We start from the raw sequence: 22,989 nt of genomic DNA on the forward strand, positions 1-22,989 counted from the left end.
GCCTGTTGAACTGGGGAAACCCACATACTTTTGCTGTTAACTTCAGTCTTCACTAAGCATTTATGAAATAAGTGATAGTGGTGACACACTGGTTTTACAACCATTCTCCACTTCATAAAGTAACCAAGCTCTGTATTTCTAATGGGGTTTCTTGTGCAGAATTCTTACTGGTCAATAACTTAGAGACACATTCTAAGAATGTGTTTTTAAAATTGTTTTTCCTCCAATTCAAGCTAGAAACAGCCCTTCTCAGTTGTCACCACCACCCGGCACCATCAGGTAAGAAGTGCTGGAGCTTCTGCCATCTGTGGCACGCTGCCAGCACTGAGAGCTGGTGTGAGTGAGTGTCTATGGCACCCGGGTTTCTGCCTGCCACACTTCTCAGCATATAACTCCTTACAGGTCAGAGCAAAGCAACTTTTTTTCCTTTTTCTTTTCTCCTTCCATGAGAAGAGATGACAGTGTGCACATGATGTGTTGAGAGCCTTAACTGTATTTTTAATTCCTCTATCTGTATGACTCACTTTCTTCTACTTTAGCTCCTTTCATATGACAAGTGTCTGATATCCTGCTTTCCAAATTAACTTCTCTTTGTGTTTTACCTGGCTTCCCATCTCTTCTGCCAAACAAAGCCTATGCAACAGGGCAAAAGGGGCACTCATTGAGCCCTGGGCTTGAAGGTAGAGGATTTGTTTTCAGCTCCCAGAAGCCAAGGATGTGATGTGTGACGTATGGCCAGTTATTTAATCTGAGACTGGGCTTTTTCATCACTAACTTAGTTTTAGACCAGATGTCCTCTAAGTGTTCTTTGTTGTTCAGTTCTAGAATACTATGTTGAGATTTCCACTGCCAGAGGACTCTGTCCTTTGGGAAATAAAATAATAGATCCTACCTATCAAAGATTGTGGACCTATAGAATATTGTGGGGAAAGAGACACCATGGCCTCTATTTATACCAAATTCTTATGTATACAATACTTTGGAACTTAGGTGTCACATGACCTTTTGATAAATAAATAAGTTTTTAATGGCAAAGTTTTATACAGAGTAAGAAGGGAGGAAAGGAGAAAAGAAGGGAAGGAGGGAGATAAGGAGAGAGAAAGAGAAAGAATTCAAGTATCAACTTGATCCACAGATAAGTGTTCTCCTGATGTGCTTTAATTATACTAGTGGTCTTTGTTAGCAAACAATAACTTACTAAATGAGTATTTTCCCTCATTAAAATTGGTTTGAGTATCAGAATGAATTTCAGCAATGATGAAGGGAGAGATAATTCAAGGCTTCTATGAATACTCCTTGTTTGATTTTTCTAACTATATATCTGGCTCTCTAGGTTTCTTGTTACATTCACTTTTTAGGTGCCAATTCATTTTAAGCTTTCATTGTAAGAGATATATAATGTACAAGTATTATTTATTGTAATAAACATATTATCCTGTATTCTGAAAAGGTCTAAGAATACAAGAGAGATAAAACTTGCCCTTAAGGAATATAATCTAAAACATATCAAACTTACATTTTGAGAGTGCAGAAGGTGACCCACTGCTGACTTGTTACTTAAAAAAAATCTTTGAAGGTCCTACTTCTCAGTGCACTAACAGTTATAATGGAAAATATTTATCCATCAGTCATGAGAAAGGCTAGACCTGGAAAATCTGAGCAAGGAAGAAAATCCAGAATAGAAGAAGGATGTGGGGAGTGCAGGAGTGGGGAACAAGAAGGGCTTTCCGGGGCCTGGTCTCTGCCATCAAGGCAAAACTAAGTGTTGCTCTTGCTAGCACTGACAGCTACCTCCCCAAGAAAAGCTGATCTTGCATGACCGATTTATAAAACAGAGCAGTTGCTTGCTGATTCTGCTGCAATATGTTTTTTAATGAGACCTATTTCTACCAAGCCATATAAAAAAAAACTGCGGAGGAGCTTGTCACGTGTATGCTTAGCACTGTTAAACCTGAATCAAAGTAGAGACACTATAGATGAGGTGGAAGCTTCAGTCAGCTTTTAGATTCTACATCCAGTCAAACTAGGTAATATATTTATGACAACAATATGTGAATGAAATAATTGAGAAAAATGCTGCTATTCCAAACAAAGGTATTCAGTTATCTAGGGTTCCTGAGTCATATAGTAAGGGACACAATGGAAAATAACTGGGAGTGTGAAAGGTAGAGATCAAAGGCTGCATGGAACAAGTTTAGGTCTCCAAAGCTATGGATCCTGGTGTTCTTATCTTTAAATAAATTTTCTTTTATTTTTCTCCTCCTTTCATTGTCTTTATTTTGCTGGGTTTCTTTTTAACCAGTGGATGCTCTAAACATTAGCAAATTCTCAGAGTTCCTATTGTCATATTAAAATGTCTCCACCAGATACTGAGGCAAAACAAGCTTTGGAAAGGTACTGCTGTTATAGTATAGGTGATTTTAGGATTTGTGGAGCTCATCACTTTTCTATTACAACCTTCTACTGTTATAAAAATGAAGAACATTAATGATCCATCAACAGGTACATTTTCATGGCAAACTATAGATTACATCACTTCAAGAAGTTAAAAAAAAAAAAATGCCCAGCATGGTGGCCCATTCACAAGGCCAGTCTAGGATACACAGGAAAAAGCCTATGTTAAAGAAAATTTGAAAAATAAATACATACATACACACACACACACACACACACACACACACACACATATATACACATACATGTTTGTACGTATATATCTTACAAAGGAAGCTAGGGTAAATTTTCATTACATAATAGCTTGAAGTGAAGTTCAGTGTGACTATATATTCAAAAACCAACAAACCCTGATTGTGTTAATATATGAATGATACTCTATTTTGAATGGGACCTACTTCAAGCATATTCCATTGATCACTAGATTAAATCTATTCCTGAAATAAGCTACATGTATATTTTAAACAACTGTACTTTTTCTGATGAAGAGCATCATGTGAAATTATTACTTACATTAAGAAGCATTTAAAGAATAACATCATAGAACTTTTTTCTTGCAAAAAGAAATAGGAGAAAGAGTTTGCACTACAGATCCATATAATTCAGGGAAAAGTGCAATGTATAAATTTGATTGTCTCAAATCCTCTACCTCCCTGCCATAACTGGAATTTTATTTTGAGCTCATCAACCTGTATTTCATATTTTAAATCAGAGAAATGCTAAATTTTACATATTTCAATGAGCTTGAAAAACTACCCTTTTATAACTCCATTTTTCTTTCAAGAAGTCTAGAAAAATGCAGAATCACTCTAAGTATGGCTCTATAGGTCTACATACAGCAGGAATTTGAAGGGAAGAAAGCTAGAGCATGTTTTAGAGTAAAGTTTTACTGCTGCTTGAAAAAAGCAAAGAAATACATATTGGTTCTGGGGTGAAGGCACCATCCAAAAGACTTGGAGACAGTTCATTAAGTAACTTATAGCAACCTCCTTTGGGATAAGTTTTGGTGGAACTTGGAATCATACAATAAAGGAAAAAGGAAAAGACAGAGGAATAAGAGGGGGAAAGAGAACTAATCTCCCACTTTTGGCATGAATACAATGGCATTCTTCATTCTATATGGTAAAGAGTTGAACTTGAAACAGCATGCCATTTTGGTATGACAAAAACTAGCAGTAATAGATATACTCCCCAAGTCTAATGCAGTCTCTTTCTTCAGCCCTTATTTCTAATCATATCTCATGAGGCTTGTATGTTTAGGTGTACCATGTTAACCTGAATGGAAGCTTTCAACTGTAATTTCTTAATTAAAGTGACAAATTTTCTATTTATGATCTATAAATCGATGTTATTACTAAATGTAGTTCTGAGCAATTTGTTGATTTATACATGATATATTTGTATAAGAATGGAAAATGTTTCTTCAAGTGTTAGGCCTTTAAGAGCTGAGCAAGTATAGGAACATCATAAAACTCAATCTGATAATGGATCTGAACCCAAGACTCTCCAGGCCTTTTGCCTCCCCAAAACTCACACAGATGACATAGGCTGACCAGGCTTCCAGTAGACACCATTTAACATAAGGATATGCAACCAGGGAATAGGTTCGAGGGAGAAAGTCTTACCTTTTGGGAATCAGCTTCTAGACTGATTAGGAAGGGGAGCTTATGACAAAAATGTAATATAAAAATTAAGTAAAAAAGTTAATTTAAGGTTATAAAAATAAAGAAGTTTAATAATTATACCACCATCCCAAAAGCCTCAACAACTAACAAAAATAGATACTGGCATAGTGCAGGAATTCTTTTCAGATTTGCATCTAGAATGGCTGGATGGTATGGTATGAATTCTTATTTATAAATTTTGGAAAATTCAACTGAAAATTCCATGATTACTCAATATTTAAAAGGACACACTCTTTCCTTAGCATGCACTTAAAATCACCATCCACAGCAGAGGAGTTGTTCCTGAATTTACATATAGATAAGTAAGAATGAAAAGAACTTTCAGAGCTGAAAATTTCAGGGTAAGATATTCAGGGACTAGAAATTTAAAAAGTAAATGAAATTATTACTGCATTGCCATATGACTTTTTAAAAAGCAAATAGGGAGTGGGAAATGTGGTCAGGCATTAAAAGGTATCCTAGGAAGTGGGTGATGAGGGAATACAATAAAGTCATACAGAGAAAGAGTAGGCCAAAATGAATGTCCAAAAAATGTCATGCATTGGACTCACTAATAGTTCCATTTCCCCCCCACTGTGATAGTTTTGGAATGAGCTTTAATTTGAAAGTGAGATATTAGGAAGCATAACATTTGTAAAAATTACCACTTATACCCCCTTTCAAAAAGACTTTTCAGATAAATTTGATGGCAACTAACAGTCTTTTGCTAGTGCATTTATCTCATAAAATCATTAAAGTTACATAACCTCATTATTTTAAAATTCAAACCTTTTAGAAGGAAAGCTTGACTCCTTTTCTTTTGAGTTGTCAGCAGTAATCAGCAGATTCCTCCACAAGGCAGTCTTTGACATTTCATCAGAAATATTGATCACAGATGGATCATCTCTAGATATTGTTTACCCAAAATAAAATAAGCAATAAGTAACTGTAGGCATTCAATCATAGATGATAAATGTAGGGCAATTGTATACCTATGTGAAATATTTATTTTATCATCACACCATAAAATTTATCATCTTAACCATTATGAATGTATATTGAAGGCTTTTTAAAGTCATTCACAATCTATAACACATTGCTACCATCCAGAATTCTTATCTAATAAAATGAATTTTTATCACCTTTAAACAATTTTTTCCTACTTCCTCCTTTCCCCAACTCCTGTCTACCGTAATTATACTCTATGGTTTTGACAATTGTAAGTGCCTCATATAAGTTGAGCCATACAGTAATTGTCTTTTTGTGACTAGTCAGGTTCAGATTTTGTCAAAATTTCTCTCCTTTAAAGACTTAATAATATCATGTTGTATGTATCCATAATATTTTGTTTTATGCAGTATTTTTGATCATTAAAAACTGAGAAGCATTGAACAACAGTCTCTACTATTAAAAGTATTTGAAAACATCTAAAGAAAAGATTTTACAAGTACAAGTTTGGGCTGAAGTTTTCTTATTCATCCCAAATCTCAAAGATGATATTCTAAGTGTACATGGTTCAGTCTCTTTATTCAAATATTTGTAGCACATCAGATCTCTTGCCACCTCTCAGGTCCTGCAGAGGCTGTGGCTCACTCAGAGGCTAAAGGTCTCTGCACCCACTCTTTCTGTGACCTTATCTCCTGCTATTTCACCTCCACTTACTCCTCTCCAACCCATGGCCTTCAGACATTCTAGATGCTGGTTGAGAGACTGGATTAGATCTTTCTTCTACCCATCATGGTTCTCTACATAGCACAGCCCTTTTACTTCATCAGATGTTACTTTCTCAGACAGGCCCATGCTGACTGCTGTTTTCAACTGATAGTTCCATCCTTGCATACCATTCAATCTCTTCCACTTGTTTTTTCTGTTTATTGTACTTTACCACCTGAAGGAGCAATAGTTGTTCATCTGTTTGTGTTTTTTTTTTTTCTCAACCTCTCTTCTACTTGAATAGTTTCTTTTTAAATTTATTTTGAAGGAGAGAGTGAGAGGGAGGAAGAGAGAATGGGCAACAAGGGCTTCTAGCTGCTGCAAAAGAACTCCAGACTAATGAGACACAAATTGTGCCTCTGACTTTACATGGATACTGAGGAATCAAACCCGGGCCATTAGGCTTTGCACGCAAGTGACTTAACCACTGAGCCATTTCTCCAGCCTCTGAAGAGTTTCTTGCCAATTGGGTTCACTACTGTTCTATCAAAAGCCATCCAGAGATGGATACATGTACTCATGCAGTAATAGTTGGTTGAACAAATAAATGCAGCCTGTGCATTTTGCATTTCACAGAGATTTCCTTATATAACTGGGGAACGTAGAGTATAGGAATTGCATATACCAGGCCTGGTAGGGGTTTGGTTTAGTTTTTATTTGATATTTTATTTTTTTAACATTTTAATTCATTTGCAAGAGAGACAGAGAGAGGGGAGAGGAAGGGGGAGAAAAAAAAGGGATAGTGACCATGGGTACACCAGGGCCTCTTTGCTACACATGAACTCCAGATGCATATGCCACTTTGTCCATCTGAATTTATGTGGGTACTGAGGAATAATACCTGAGCTATCAGATTTTGCAAGCAAGTGCCTGTAACTTTCCCACATTCCCAGCCCTTGGTTTGACATTTTAAAGTAACACTAAATCTAGGCAATATTCAAAATCCTAGAAAATATCCCCAGAGCTAGAAACACAACCAAATGGCAGCATTAATCAATCATAGGTCAAGCAAAAGTTTCAGTAACTAAGGAAATAGTATCTTTTCATTAAATAGAGGTAAGAGACCCTTTTGTGAAGACAAAAAAAAAAATCATATCTACAAAGATCCTAAACTGGCTTCACATGAAGGCACTGATAGATGTTCACAAAGATGGCAACTATTTCAGTATATCAGATGAATAACACACTGGACTCTCAGCCTTGTCTAATCTCAAAATGTGGCTTTGATTTTTATAACCTGACTGAAAACATAATTTTCTAGAAACTCAAAGCATGAAATCAACTAATTTCCAGGAAAGCATCATATGGAATATAAGGATTACATGATATTATATGACAAAGAACCTTCTTTTCAACAAAAATATTTAGGAAATTTTGAACTAAACAAAATAAAACTTAAAGATAATAAATATCGCTACTACTTTTATTATTCCAAAGTGCACTGTGAATTTGCAAGCTAAAATGCAGTATGGAACATTTTCCAAACATTTACCAACAAAGCCCTTTTGGGTATGTTATTATATGAGACAACAGTTTTTATAGAACCCATGTGAGAATATGATTCAATTTGATCAATAGAATTTTACACAAAAAAACTAAAATACCTTCTATACTTTCACTGACCTTTTAAGCTATAGATTAATTTATCTATACTTTGAAGAGAATATTGATTTAGAGTAAGGCTCTAAATATGCAACAGATTCTCTCCTATTTTATTTCTTAAACAATATGTCAAATCAGAGCTTCCCCCCATAAAGAAATCTTTACTTATTTACTGGCATAGCCTTAAATTATCTTTAAGATCTTTGAGGCCATAAAATTGGTTACAAAATGGTAATTAAAATAGACTTTTATAAGAAAACTATTGTAAACTACATGTAGAAGCAAGAAGGGAAGGAGGAAGGAAAACAAAAGGAGAAAGAGGGAAGGGAAAGCTGGGCAAAGGCCAAATGCTTATAAAAGTGTCCATTATGACACAGAAATTGGTTTTATATTGCTATACCTTGTAGATTGAAAATCGGTATTATTTGGGGGAACTGTGTAAATATTCTCTGAAGTAATGGCATAAACATTTTCTATTCACAGGAACTTTTGAACTTACTGAAATTTTTGAACTCTTGGACTGTTTCTAGAGAGTTTTGGACTTGTTCAATTAAGTTTGCATTTTCTATTACTTTTCTATGTATAATTTCCATTCCTCTGTCAAGCTCCCTTTCACATCATTTTCTGATTTTCTTGATGATTCTTGGAATTCATCCTTGCATTTCTTTATGTCTTCATTTAGCATGGCCAGCTGATTTTTAAGGTCTTCTTTTCTTTCACTCTCCCTGGAATCTCTTAACTGTCTTTGAACTCCTTCCATTTTCTTATCTATTAGGTCTAGTTTAGTGATGGCAGCATCCACATGATTATTGGTCCTTTGTTGCTTTTCTGCAAGTTGTACCAGTAGCTTGGTCAGGGTTGCATTGCTCATAGCTTCATTTTGGTGTTCTAATCCTAATGACTTTTCTGTGTTTTCATTAGATATGACCATTGTAGGACTGGGTGATCTAACTGGATTTCCTTGCATTTTATTTTTCATGTTATTTCTTTTGCACTGTGGTCTGCCCATGACAGTATATGGGCACGTAGGTGGGTGGATCAGCCTGGGCTCAAGTGCAATGGGAATCTGAGGCAGCCTAGGGCAGTTCCAAGCAGCCTGGGCTTTGTCTCTCACTTGCCAAAGCCACCTCATCTACTGCCTGGCCGGGGCACCAAAGTTACCTCATCTCTCAAAGAAAATATTTTCAAAAGTAACTGAATGACTCAAAACCTAGACCTTGTCTTTTTCTAGGGGCAAACACCCAAAGTAAAAATTTCTTTCCTGTTATCAATTTAGTGACTTTCTTTATATTAGAAATGAATCTTGACGTGTCTTAAAGCACTAGTTTCTAAGAATATGAAAGTGATCCTTCATGTCCATTATAAACCACAAAAAGACTTCATACAACAGCTTCCACTACATTTCATTTTATGCTTCTTTGATATCTTCACACAGCTAATATCAGTAGAAATTACTAAGTCTTGAGTAATGTACTTTTTAGTCTTGTAGTTTTTTTCTGTTCTACCAAGATCCACACAATACGGAATTGCTAAACAGTATATATCAGCACATTTTATTACTTCATTTTGCATTTTACCTGTAGTGCCCTTCCAGTGGGAGTTGTACTGTGCCCTCATCTTCCATAGCTAGCATGCTTTGTTCTTCCTGAAAGATGAATATGAAGTATATACAGTGAACCTGATGGACCTCCATTTTACATTAAAGAAAAATACAGATTAATGTTTCATTATCTCATTAACCTCAGTACCTCCCACTTTGTTTGCATTTATTAATGTTAACACAGGTCTTTTCAATAAAGTCTCAGATACCAAGAACATAAGTAATTAATCAACATCTCATAACACAAAGTAATTCAAATGTTAACAATAACCTTCATGTCATTCAATATAAAACATGGTTAATTTCAGAGACCATTTAAACAAATAAATTAAAATTTGCAAGAACAAAACTATGGGTAATTGTGATGATTACTCTTGATTGTTAACTTGATTGGATTTAAAATCACCATCAAAAAAAATCTTTGGGCATGTTTGTGAGAATTTCCAGATTAGGCTAATTAGGTAGGAAGACCCACCCAATCTGTGGGCAGCAACAGCAACATTTCATAGGCTAGAGTTCAGACAGAATAAAATGGAGAAAGCAAGCTGAGCTTCACCATTCATCACTCCTTCTGTGGTAGTTTGAATGGATGACCCCCAATATGTTCACAATTTTATTAATGTTTATAATTTAGATCTGTAGCCACCTGGCTGGAGGAGGTGTCACTGCAGGTAGATCTTAGAGTTCAGCCTTGAAAGGAATCTGACTTCAAAACAAAAGATATGCAGAGTGCCTGAGCTCTGCCAGAGGTTCCTGAAGTGTGTTTGCTTGCTTGTGGTGGCTTGTTGGTTTCTCTCTCTGCTTGGGCTTATGAAAGGGGGCCAGCTTCTTCTGTCATTATGGAACTTCCCCTGAATCTGTAAGCTTCAATAAATATTCCTTCCTCCATTATTGTACCTGGTTTGAAAGTTCATCCCAGTGACCTGAAGCTGACTACTACACCTTCTTTACTGCATCTACAAAGTGACAAGTTGCTTTATGCTCTTGCCACTATCCCTTCCCCAGTATGAGGTGTGTACCCCTCATAATGGGGAACATAAACCCTTTCTCTCTTAAGCTGCTGCATGTTAGATATTTTATTACAGCAAGATGAAAAGTACCTAATACACTAACATAATCAATTTATTGCTATAAAATTGAAATTACATCCCAAAAGGCTTGGAGATGGTGGAAATACTCAGAAAAGCAATGGTTCTCAAGCTGTACATTGCAATCCCCTGGAAGGCATGTTAAAAATACAGATCACAGGGCTGGGGAGATGCCTCATTCAGTAACATGTTTGCTTTGCAAGCATGAGAATCTGAGCTTTGATCCCCAGAACCCATGTAAAAGTCAGGCATGGAGGCATGGAAGTATGTGCCTATAATCCCAGCCCTGGAAATGTGGAGGCAGGGCAATCCCTGAGGTTTATTAGCTAGCTAGTCAAGCTGAATTGCTGAGCTCCAGGTTCAATGAGAAACTTTTCCACAAAGATACAAAAATACAAGCTGAAGACTGATTGAGGAAGATACCCAACATGGAAGTCTGGCCTTCACACATACAAATACTCATACATACATACATATGAAACATAATATGCAAAACACAAAATATAGAACACAGTGCCCTATACTGACATGACAGGCTATGTTACTGCAGGTCTGTAATAAAGAGGGCACAAAAATTTACTTTTCTAACAAATTTCTCAGGCAGATTAATTAGCTGGTCTGGGTACCATATCCTGTAGTATTATGGTTTAATTTTCAATGAGGTTATCATTAAGCCTCTATATACATACATACATGGTGTTATGACTTTCATTTAAGACATTTGTTTTCAAATGGGCCAAATGGCATGAATCAAGTTCAAAGAATGATATAAGGTCATTTTAAAATGCTAGAAATTTTGGCTTAGACTTCTAACATAGAATATTAAGATACACAAACATAATGAGCCAGGTGATCCTGCCAAACTGAGAAGTGATGAGAGAAAATAGAGATAGCCCTGAAGGTTCATCTCTTCCATTCTTTTCTTGGTTTATCAGAGCTAAAATCGTCTGGCTAAGCATAACCAGAGTAATCTAAACTGGCTGCCTAAACTTTTAGTTCAGCTAACTTAAACCATTTTCCAGGGATATGGCCTTGGCTGCTGCCATTATTCCTGTAGCCAAACCTTTTCTTGGAATCATCTGTATTCTAGTCTTAGCCCTCTACCTGTGTCCTTCACAAGCCAAATGTCTATGCCATATTTCTTAATATTTAAAGTGGCAAGTTTTCTCTAGTGCCTCTTCAGCTAGCTAACCTTTGAATATGTAATGCAATGTGGAGGCAGGTCTCAGTTCACTTTTAGAGCACTCTCCCAGTCTGCTGGCCAAGGCAAGCCCCTCTAAGAATACTGGCCTTGACGCCTACAGAAGATCCATGCCCAGCATGTACTGTGGAGTAATGGAGAAGCCAGGGGCCTGAATGAGTTCTGCTAATAGCTCTGTTTATAAGTTCCTCTCACATAGCTTATGGTATCATTGTAGTCTGTGGAACTAATGGCATATACTTTTCCATCATGGGAACAAATTCTATTTTCTTTCTCTGCTCTTTTACAAGGACATTTTTTTTTCTTTCAAGGCCCATTTTGTCCTGTGCCTCTTGGCAATACAATTAAAAATATTTCAAGATGAGTATCATATTAGTTACTTTTCTCATTTCTATGATCAAATACCTGACAAGAATCAGCTTCAGGTGGGGACGTGTCTTTTGATTTACAGTTTGTCATGGTGGGGAAAACACAGCAGCATGAATGTGAGGCAGCAGATCATATGGTATATGTACTCAAGAAGTAGAAGTGGAAAGGAAGAGGTTTGGCGATGAAATCTCAAAACTTATCCCCAGTGACCCACGTCCTCCAGCAAGAGTCCATCTCCTAAAGCTCCACAACTTTTTAAAATAGTACCATCCATGGGGACCAAGTATTACAGCATATGAGTATATGGGAAACATTTCACATTTAATCCATACATTCTACCCCTGTCTCACATATGCTCATGGCCATCTCATGATGCAAAATGCAATCAGCCCAATTTTAAAAGTCCTCTTAGTGTTTGATAGTCTCAACACTGTTCAAAAGTCCAGTCTCTTCTGAGACTAAAGGCAGAAGAAGACTGTGAGCCTTCATTTACTAGCTCGTTTTTCAATCAAAATACAATGGCAGAAAGTAAAGATTCCCATTCTAAATGTAACAATAGAGACAAGAAGTAAAGATAACACAAAAGCAAAACTGAACCCTAGCAGAACAAGCACCAAATCCTGTAGCTCAATGACCTGCCTGTTTCCCTAATGAAAGGACTCATCTGGGCTCCAAAGGGCTTGAGTAGCCTATCCCTCCAGCCTTGACTCTAGCAGCACACAGGTCATTTCCTCAGGCAAGCTCCACTCCATGCTTGCTATGTCTCGGCATCTCTAGCACCTTAGGGTCTCCTTTGAAACTCAGGTTTCACCTTCAGGCCCTCTCACAATGGCCACTCCGGGCTTTCTTGTAGAACTATGATTTTACCACACAATACCTGGGCTCATCCACCTTCAGAAACTTTGGCACAAAACTCCATGATCCCCTTACTCATTCATCTTTCATGTCTATAAAGCAGAACCATGTTAAAAATGCAGTCAAGTTCTGCTACCAGCTTAATATATAGTCCGTTCCCCCTGAACTCCTTACTCATTCATCTTTCATGTCTATAAAGCAGAACCATGTTAAAAATGCAGTCAAGTTCTGCTACCAGTTTAATATATAGTCCGTTCCCCCTGAACCCCAGCTACATCAGCTTCTGTGAGCTGACTCTGGGAAAACACTTCCCTAAATACTTGTTTTCAGGCATGGAATCACTTTAGTGAAATCCTCATTTTAAGATCTCTTCTTTCAAAAGAAATGTGGATTTTTTATAAGATAAAGTCTCAATTGGTGGGGTCTTGCTAACAGGCCACTATTTTTATTGATTCAGTCCAGGAGATATAGTCTCCCTCTAATGGTGCTTATCTCTTTAACAAGTTTGGCTGTTTTCTCAACACTTGCCTTGTTTGACACTTCAAACACACTCCTTTCTCTACCAAATTGCACATTTTTCATACCTTTCTGTTCAACTTGTTTTCTTCTCGTACTATACCCAGAGATAAGAACAGTAAGCAGTAAACATGACAGCCAGAATTCTATCTTGTCTTGAGATTTACTCTATCAAACAAATTGATCTATTCCTTTTGAAATTAGTCTTGCTCAAGTTTTTAGGACACAAGCAGATTTGCATCAAAACTCTTTGCCAGAATATAACATGAAAGGCCTCTAGCCCAGTTCCCAATGGATTAATTGCTCCTCTTGCAAGTCTCATGAACTAGACCTGTACTATCCACATTTTTCTTAGGTTTCTGGTCTTCTTAACTCCCACTAGGATAGTCCATTAAGTCCTGCTTTATGGCAATTTAGCATTTTTTTAGCCCCACTTTTACCTTCCACATTCCTCCTGCAAATCAGTCCAAAAGACTTACTAAGCATCATATGGTCAGGTTTATCACAGCAATGGCTCTACTTCTTGGTACCATTTTTTTTGTTCGTAATTATTTTTCACATTGTTCTGACCAAATATATGACAACAATGAAGGATTTATTCTGGACTTCAGTTTGAGAAGGGATACAGTCTATCATAGCAAAGAAGGTGTGGTAGTGGAGGAACAAGACAGCAGGCCACATTGCATAGGTAGTAGCATGTGAGTGAGGTAGTAGTGAGGCCAGACTATAAACCTCCTCCCACAACCCCACCCCCTTGACACACCTCATTCAATGAAGTTCCACATCTTAAAGGTTCCACAACCTTCAAAACACAGTGCTATTAGCTGGAACCAAATGTTCAAACACATGACACTATGTAGGACAATAAAAACAAATAACATCATTAGCTGAAATTAGCCATTTAAAAACCAGCACAGGCAATTTGCAGCCTAGACTGATACATGGCTTGAAACTAGGATAGTCAAGATATACAGAATCCTAATGCACATTCTGTATTAACATGTACTCATCATGAAAGCCAGATCCAGAGTTTATGTATCCTTTCAAGCACAAAGAAAAAAAAAGTTGTTACTTTGTCTATAAGAAATGTTACCCTACTATACATAAAAGGACATAAAGTGACCTTCAGTGTTCCCAAAGGTTGTATAAGTAAAATCAAGATATAAGTAAAATATACATCTGCCTTGGGTTGTTCGTTGAAAAATGATATGTAGCATCTTTCCTGGCAAAACCAAAAAGTTTTAATAGAGATGCCAAAAAAAAAAAAAAAAGCTGAGGACATAAGCATGACATGGGTATTTAGGTTATCTGGAAGCAGCAAAGGACAGTTCACTATTCAATCTAGCAGCAAAAAATGTGACCAAAGCTTTGTGAACTATTTTTTTCTTTAGATTATTTTTCATTTTTCTCTCAAATTGCTTTCAATAATTATTTTGCACTCTGTGGCTTGTTAGCATGTGTGGGCTTTATACTAGTCATAATTCTATCCAAACAAAAACTCATCACCTCTAAAGATAGCATTCCCAAGCCATGCTTATCTGAAGCTAAGGGTGCCATAGCAGCCGCTGCCTTCAGTGCCAGAAGGGAGCTAGGCAGGCCCTGGAGCGGGGATGGAGGGCCGGCTGCATCCCAAACAGTACTGTGAGGATGCCATAAATTGAGACTCTGGGGAGGAACAGCCATATCAGGCATAGTCGTCATGATCATGGCAACCTGAGTCATTTCAATCACCAAGACAGCAGAGAAGAGAGTAAAGCTAACTGGATAACAACCACGGATTTCCACTCAGCACTTCATTTCCCCTTTGGGATCCATCAAAGATATGCTGGAACCCAATGCAACATGATAAAGGGATAATGATCAAGATTTTCCCTAGAGAAATTAAGGACATTTTCCAGATTGACTAGAGAAATCTTTATGCTATAATTTGTAGGTCATCTTTTAATAAAAATAGTCATAAAAGCATTTTTATTAATCTACAAGAGTAAGTAGTCCTATATCCAACCAAGGGCCAGGAAATCAAAGAATAGGAAGGGAATCTCAACAGTACTCAGTCATTACCTGGGCATGTGCAATGCTCCATGCACACAGTAAGCAAGAAAAAATACAGAAAGCTACTAATAATTTCTATCAAATACTGAAATTTAACAATAAAAAGAAAGATAATGAATCCTACTCTCACCAGATATGAGGATTACCATGAAAAGTACGTAGGCAGAGGCCATAGAGAGGAAGAAACTCTAGTAGGAAGAAACAATGTGGGACAAGCATACAAAATTAGAATAAATAAGAGATGTTTTCATGACAGTGAGCAATTAGCCTCAGTATAGCCAAAAGTATGTGCTGAGTTGAAGTAGGAAATATAACTGGGGTCAAATTCTGATGTATTTTGATAAATAGGGTGATATGTGTCAAATTACATCATGACTATGAATTATATTTTATAATATCCTAAAGTTATTATTCATGCATAATAATATCTAATATGTTCTCTATACTTTACTTTGAGTGAAATACATAACTTCTGTTACTGTATCTATTATCAACAAAGTCTTTATCTGTGCAAATGCACTAAAATAACACAAAATATAAACAGTAGCAGAGAGTTAATGTTTACAAAGATTCTTAGAGTATTAGAAGGAGAAAATACTCAGCAATTCTGTAATTCACTTATCTTAAGAAATGGGAAGGAATTAAGAAATCATCTGTCCAGTTCCTTCCCCAACTACCAACACATGCTACCAATATTATAAACACACATAGATGATAGATAGACAGTACATAGATGGATAGATAGATGAATAAATAAGATATATAGAGATATAGATGAATTATTTGAAAGCTACAGGTGTTATGAAAAGCATTTCTTCTGATTTATATAGATCAGAATTCATACATAAAACTGCTCACTTAACAATAAAAGTTCAAAATAAAAAGTAGGTCTATACAGAATTTGTGGAAATAGATGGAGGCATCCTAAATTTATCATCAATGCCTATGATTCAGCATCTTATCATGGTTGTGTAAACTATTATAAGTACATAAACTGATTATCTTTGCATGGAATTTTTATATTCTTAAGATTCAGATTCTGTTATTCTAGTACAAGGCTGATCTCAAATGTCATCTTGGATCAAAATCACCTGGAGGTCTTAGTAAGACAGATTTCTGGCTCTATCTCATGAATTTTGATACAACAGACCCAAGAATTTTCTTTCTGAAAAATTGTCAACTGTTGGCTGGTGCAGCAGAGGTCCTGGGACAAAACTTTGAGAAACTACTGCTTGAAGAAGTAGACTGTGTATGTCCTACCCTAAGATACAAATGCAAAAGACATCATATACTGATAATTGGGCCATACTTCCTAAATCCACAGTTATTTTTACCTTTTTTTTTAATAAGCCAAGCATTGCCTTAACTTGCTTAAGTGTGTTTATTTTTAAAATGTGGGGCTGGAGATATGGCTTAGAGGTTAAGCACTTGCCTGTGAAGCCAAAGGACCCTGGTTCAAGGCTCGATTCCCCAGGACCCATGTTAGCCAAATGCACAAGGGGGCACATGTATCTAGAGTTCATTTGCAGTGGCTGGAGGCCCTGGCGTGCCCATTCTCTTTCTCTTTCTCTATATTTGCCTCTTTCTCTGTCTGTTACTCTCAAATAAATAAACAGAAATAAACAAAAAAATTTAAATGTGCCTTTGTTTTATTGGAATTTATCATGATCATAAAACCCCACTTACTCTCTTTTTGTTTTCATGTTGTCATATTTACCTTTATGTTGCTGGGGCAAAACACCTGACCAAAAGCAGCTGATGGGAGGAAAGGGTATATTTTGGCTTATAGTCTCGAGGGGAAGCTTCATGAGAGCAGGGAAATATGATAGAGCAGGGGCTGGACATCATCTCCTTGCCACAGCAGGTGATAAACAGCAGCAAGAAAGTGAGCTGAGTTCTGGCAAGGGGAAGCTGGCTGTTTTAGAGAATAACTCATAGCAATCAAAAGATTATAGATATAAGTACTTTCACAGAATTAAATTTCCAGAATTTTTCTAGCATTAACCCTTTGTTCCTTGCCCAATAGCAAACATTCTGTTTGAGATTTCTGTGTTTAGCAATAGTCCTTTTGTCAAGTACATATGTGTCCTAGAGAATATTTAAGCAGAAAGGAAGGCATGTTGGTACTCTGAGCACATTTGGACATCCAGAATTTGATTCTGTAGTCTTCCCTTTACACGGAGCAATGTGCAAAATGTCAGGGTTCCAATATTCATTTCTACCCTGATTATAATCCTTTCTTTCTAAATCTGAAGCATATGCATATGCATATGCATGAAGCACATGGAAATTTGGAACAGAAGCTCGGCGACCTTGGACTGGCCTGTGTAGCTATTTATTCTGCTTAACTCATTATTGAATTTTAAGGTCAAATGAATGTTTTTTCTCAATACCATAAGACTAGAAATGGACTACTGATATGAAAACCTTGGAGGATAAAAGTATAAGCTTGTAACTATCATCAAAAGAACAATAGGTGAGCTCACTTTAAATTCAAGTCTTGGGTTGCTGAGACATTTCTGCTATTTACCATCTTGCCAGTTCATGATCAGAGTTACTCAATTAATTTGAACAATTGCAGAAATGTAATGTTTCTGAAGAGCTTATACATTTACCACTTCAATACACAATTTCCTAGATGATTAGACCTTGGTACAAGATGCTACAGCCTGAAGAACATATCCATCAGGGGTGTCTATGCTCTCCAGAAAATACAATGGCCAAGTCTGGGCCACCGAGCAGAACCAGCAAGGAATGTGGCTTTAGTGTCATCCTCCATATGACCTCCTGCTTTCTTCATTGATCCTGCTCTTCTGATACTAAGTCCAATCTAGAACATAACATCTTTACAGTTTCTTTTGCCTCTCTCCAGTTTAGCTGATATATATATATATATATATTAGTCACAACCATGTTTTATGTTTTAATGTTCAAGCACAGATTATTTCTTAACTGCCTTATTAGTTTTCTAATTTCCATGTACATAAGATCACATGAAAGTACCATATTAATATTTTTGAGATTTCAAGGCTTTCTAAACCTGTCTGGTAAAGAAATTGTATGAATTTTCTAATGTTTAAAGCTGAAAAATTCAACTATAAAGTTGCCTCATAAATCTTTACTGTATTTTTATATCATTGCCCATATAAGCTTTATGAAATTCAGTAATATTTAATTACCTCCAAAATATTTACCTTCAAAATCAGAAAATAGAAAATACTTATGAAAATTAGCAGCTCATTGGCTACAAAGGATCTCTATGGAATCAATGAATTTCAAAATGGACATATAACAAATGTTCATATAAATACCACATGTATACAGCCATGTAAGTGGTTATGGGCAACCAAAATTATTAATTCTATTAGCAATATTTCTATTTCTGAAAAACCTCATATGCTACATACTGACATGATGTAATGCTAATAAATTTATAATTGCTATCTATGTGTTATCCATAGAAAAAAAGAAGTGAAAATATAAAATTTTCTTTCAACCATAGTAGGAAAGGATATTAAAGATAATGTAGCATATTACATAATATTTCTTTTAAGAGAATTTTAAATTCTAAGAGAAATAAAATTCTAAGAACAACAATGCTATGGAAATAATACATATATGTCACTAGGAATGTTGCTACCTTTTTTCAGCAGAAATAGTAATGATAATTGACAGGAAATGAAAGCAAGACAAGAAAGCAAAAGTAATGTACAAGTTACTACATGAGTGAATTTATTAATGCTATAATTATCAAGAATATAGCGGAAGCCAGGCATGGTGGCACATGCCTTTAATCCCAGCACTTGAGAGGTAGAAGTAGGAGGATCACCATGAGTTCGAGACTACCCTGAACTACATAGTGAATTCCTGGTCAGCCTGGACCAGAGTGAGACCATACCTAAAAAAAAAAAAAAAAAAAAAAGAATATAGGGGAAGCTCATGACCAAATAATTTTTGTCTTCAAAATTATTGCCTTAAAAAATTAAAACCTTGGAAAATATTTTCTATCTGCATAACTTTTATTCATCACATCTGAGTAATTTAAAGTGATAGAATTTCTATAATCTATGTCCATTTGATTTAAATTTAGTTTGTGTCAAATTCTGGCATATTTTTCTTGAATAATGACTGATGATAGGAGCAAACATTTAGTAATATCTGAAAATAAAAAGAGTTATAAAATAATGCTTGTAAAAACATTATTTTTAAAAGATCTCTATTATATAAATGAGTATAACAAACAGAATACACAACTAATGACAACTTTTATAATTTTTAATGTTATGGTAATATGTCTAGACATAAAATTCTATATATGCATACTACAATAATCTCAGAAATTGAAGCATTCATACAGAAACAAGACCCACTATAATGATCCACTTCTACATGTAGGTGATGCAATGGGAAAGGAAGTAATCACCTTATATAGCCATACTTTCAGAAAGTGCTTAGGAGAAACTTTATCAGATTTTTAGCCTAATTTGGCATCACTAAATGGTTGATCAAAACCCAAGGTGACTTTCATGTTTACAAATGAATTCCCCACAACAAGGAATAAATACATTTACTGTCTGAAAAAAATACTCAAAAAGGAAGAAATCAATCTGTTTACTGAGCTATGGCAAAAAAAAAAAAAAGAAAGAAAAAGAAAAATACACTAATGCCCAATTCTCACTAAATATTTTTTTCAATTTCATTTCTACATGAAATTTTCTGTAGAGCTGGTTTTGTCTTCAAATACTCCTTTAACCTACTTTTGTCATGGAATGTCCTTATTTCTCCATCTATTTGAATGGATAACTTTGCAGGATAAAGTAACCTTGGTTGACAGTTGTTAACTTTCAGAACTTGGAATATATCACTCCAAGCCCTTCTGGCTTTAAAAGTTTGTGTTGAAAAATCTGCTGTAATCCTGATGGGCTTGCTTTTGTAGGTAACTTGATTTTTCTCTCTAACTGCTTTCAATATTTTTTCTTTGGTGTGTGTGTTTGGAAGTTTGATTATAATACGGCGAGGAGAGGTTCTTTCCAGGTTTTGTCTGGCTGGGATTCTAAAGGCTTCCTGTATCTGCATTGGCACCTCGTTCCCAATTTGGGGGAAATTTTCTTCTATGATTTTGTTGAAGACACCTACTATGCCTTTGGAGTGGAATTCTTCTCCTCCTACTATTCCCTGAATTCTTATATTTGATCTTTTCATAGTGTCCCAAATATCTTGAAATCCCCACTCATACGTTTCTATAAGTTTGTCTTTCTCTTTGTTGGACTGTATTAGATTTGCCACCTGGTCTTCTAGCTTAGATATTCTGTCCTCTCCTTCATCCATTCTACTGGTGAGATTTTCTACAGAGTTTTTTATTTCATTAACTGTATTCTTCATTGCTAGTAATTCTGACTGGTTTTTCTTTATTATTTCTATTTCCTTATTTATGTCTTGTATTGCCTTCTTTATTTCATGAAATTGTGTCCTGCATCTTCTTTGATTCCTTTGATTTCCTCTTTAAGTTCTTCTTTGACTCCTTTGATTTGTTCTCTGACTTCTTTGAACATATTTACAATCATTCTTTTGAAATCTTTCTCAAGAATTTCCTCTAACTCATTCTCACTGGAGGTCATTTCTGATGCATTAATACTTTTAGGTGGATTTATATCATCTTGCTTTTTAGTGTTTCTTGTGTTATAATGTATATATTTTTGCATCTTGGATTAAGTTATTGCTTGGATTTTCTAGCTAGCTGGGTATTCTTAGCTGTATCAATTGATTTGATGTAATATATTTTCAGGGTAGGAGCTTAAGGTGTTAGGTGTGGCTCTTAAGACTCTCAGAGTATCTACAAAGGTGCTCCTAGGGGTTGAGTTTCCCTACTATGGGAGTATTCAAGTAGGCTGAGTGGAATAAAATACATGTAGATTCTAAAAGTTAACTACACACTGTACCCATTCAATCAGAAACAGTCCCAAGTATGTATGCCAGAGTAGTAATCATAACACCTAGATCCTCTATCAACATAGAGGTTAAGATTTCTGGTCTGTTGAGGGATTCAAGTCAGCTTGTGACCAAGTGAGACCCTTCCCTGGTGCAATCCCAGTTACCTTGGATGATTTTGGTCTCAGTCAAGTTGCTGCCTGGTCGTCGGGCTGCTGTTCTGATTTCTGGAGCTGGGCACTGGCTTATCCTGTGGGGCAAGCCGAGCCTGGCAACTGTGGTACTGCAGATCAGCACCCCCGCTGCTGGAACTGCTGCTGCTAAAGCTGCCTCTGCTGGGTCTGTCAGCAGCCAAAGCTGCTGCTGCTGGGCCCACTGCTGCTGCTGCCTCTACTGCTGCTGCTGCTGCTATAGCTACCACTTCTGGAGCCACTGCTGCTGCTGAAGCTGCTGCTGCTGGGTCCACTCCCACTGCTGCCACTGAAGCTGCTGCTGCTGCATCTGCCACTGCTGCCGCTCCTGGGTCTGCTGCTGTTGGGGCCTCTGTTACCAGTGCTGGAGCTGCTGATGTAGCTGCCGGACTCTGCTCCTGCTTGGGTCCCGCTGTCGGCCCAAGTTGGCGTGGCCGGGTCCTAGGGCCACTGCTCTGTTCGCTGGAGCTGGGCTCAGGTGGTGGGGGAGGGGAAGGAGCCGCAGCTGCTCTGGTTCTGTCACTGTTCCACATGTTCTTCTTCCTCGTGGTCTGCTCCTCCGTTGCTCACTGCTGTTCTCCCTTCATGTTTCCTGAGTTGTGGAGAGCACCGGTGTGAGGGGAAGCTCCCACACCTGGCTTTTCCTGCGGCTGGAGCCGAGTCTGGAGGCATTGTGGTGCGCTGCCCATGCTGCGGTGGTTGGCAGAGCTGCCGGGGCCACTTTTGCCGGCCTGTGCGGGCTCAGGACGCTCTGGATCTCTCTATTTCTCTGCTGCTTCTTCAATTTCCTATACACCTCACTTTTTAGAAAAAGTGTGTATTTTGCTGGGTTTTTTTGGTCGTTTTCCCCCCAGGCTGCTTTGGCATGGTACCTACGCCGCCATCTTAACCTGAAGCCCAATTAAATATTTCTACATGAAATTTTGATTTTATGTTTTATAAACTTTGGGTTCAATCATTCTACTAAAATGTTATAAGGGATATGATTAAATATCCCTCAAAATAGGTCAGGGTTGACATATGAGCTTTATATAGGCTGTAAAGCTTTAAAAAATGTTTAACATATGAAGCAGAATAAGATTATCCTGTAGTCTGTAAATGTAATGAAAAACCAAATGTTTCTCAAACAATATTTATTCAAGCTTAAATCAATTTGAATGCTAACTTGTTATTTTTTCTTATTAAGCATTTTTACTTAGTTCAAGAATAACTACTTTTTCTTTTTCTATTTATTTACTAGCAAGGAGAGAATAAGAGGAGAGAGAAAGAGAAAATGGGTGTATCAGAGCTTCTTGGCACTGCAAATGAACTCCAGATGCATGTGCTACTTTATGCATTCAGGCTTTATTTGGGTACTGGAGAACCAAACCCTAAGAGTCAGGCTTTGCAAGTGCCTTTAACCACGAAGAAATCTCTTCAGCCCCAAGAATAGCTAATATTTCATTAGAACCTTTGAATTAAAACCTTGTTGCCTAGGAAAATATAAACAATAATATATCACTTTATTTCCTATTCTCTCATATTCAATTAAAAAACATACATTGCATGATCATAACTTGGAATATTTAAGTAGCTACAATTTTCTGCTACCTATGATCAAGAAATAAGAAAGATAAATCTCGTAATTTGGAAAGTAACTAAATACAAAGCTTTTTATATGAGGTTGATTTCTTCATGTAACAACATTATCTTTCTTCTCTCTGAACTTCTCTATCACTTTAAACAATAAAGTTCCTAATCATTCTACCCATGGTTG

General features: G+C 36.6%; 1 protein-coding gene across 5 annotated transcripts in view; it reads right to left on the reverse strand.

Moving 5' to 3' along the window:
- The window catches only part of Slc4a10 (solute carrier family 4 member 10), a 362,675-nt gene that overhangs the window by 2,852 nt on the left and 336,834 nt on the right, over nucleotides 1–22,989 (reverse strand). For 4 of the 5 annotated variants that reach the window (XM_004651887.2, XM_004651884.2, XM_004651886.2 and 1 more), the window contains 2 exons: nucleotides 9,011–9,078; nucleotides 4,908–5,024 (listed from right to left, as the gene is read on the reverse strand). In XM_004651887.2, the coding sequence (XP_004651944.1) occupies nucleotides 4,908–5,024; nucleotides 9,011–9,078 (185 nt within the window). Of the gene's footprint in view, nucleotides 1–4,079; nucleotides 4,119–4,907; nucleotides 5,025–9,010; nucleotides 9,079–22,989 lie in introns of all 5 variants that reach the window. The other variant, XM_004651885.2, reaches the window with a different exon arrangement.

This window comes from Jaculus jaculus, chromosome 4 (genome assembly GCF_020740685.1).
Source record: "Jaculus jaculus isolate mJacJac1 chromosome 4, mJacJac1.mat.Y.cur, whole genome shotgun sequence".
NCBI classification, from domain to species: Eukaryota; Metazoa; Chordata; class Mammalia; order Rodentia; family Dipodidae; genus Jaculus; species Jaculus jaculus.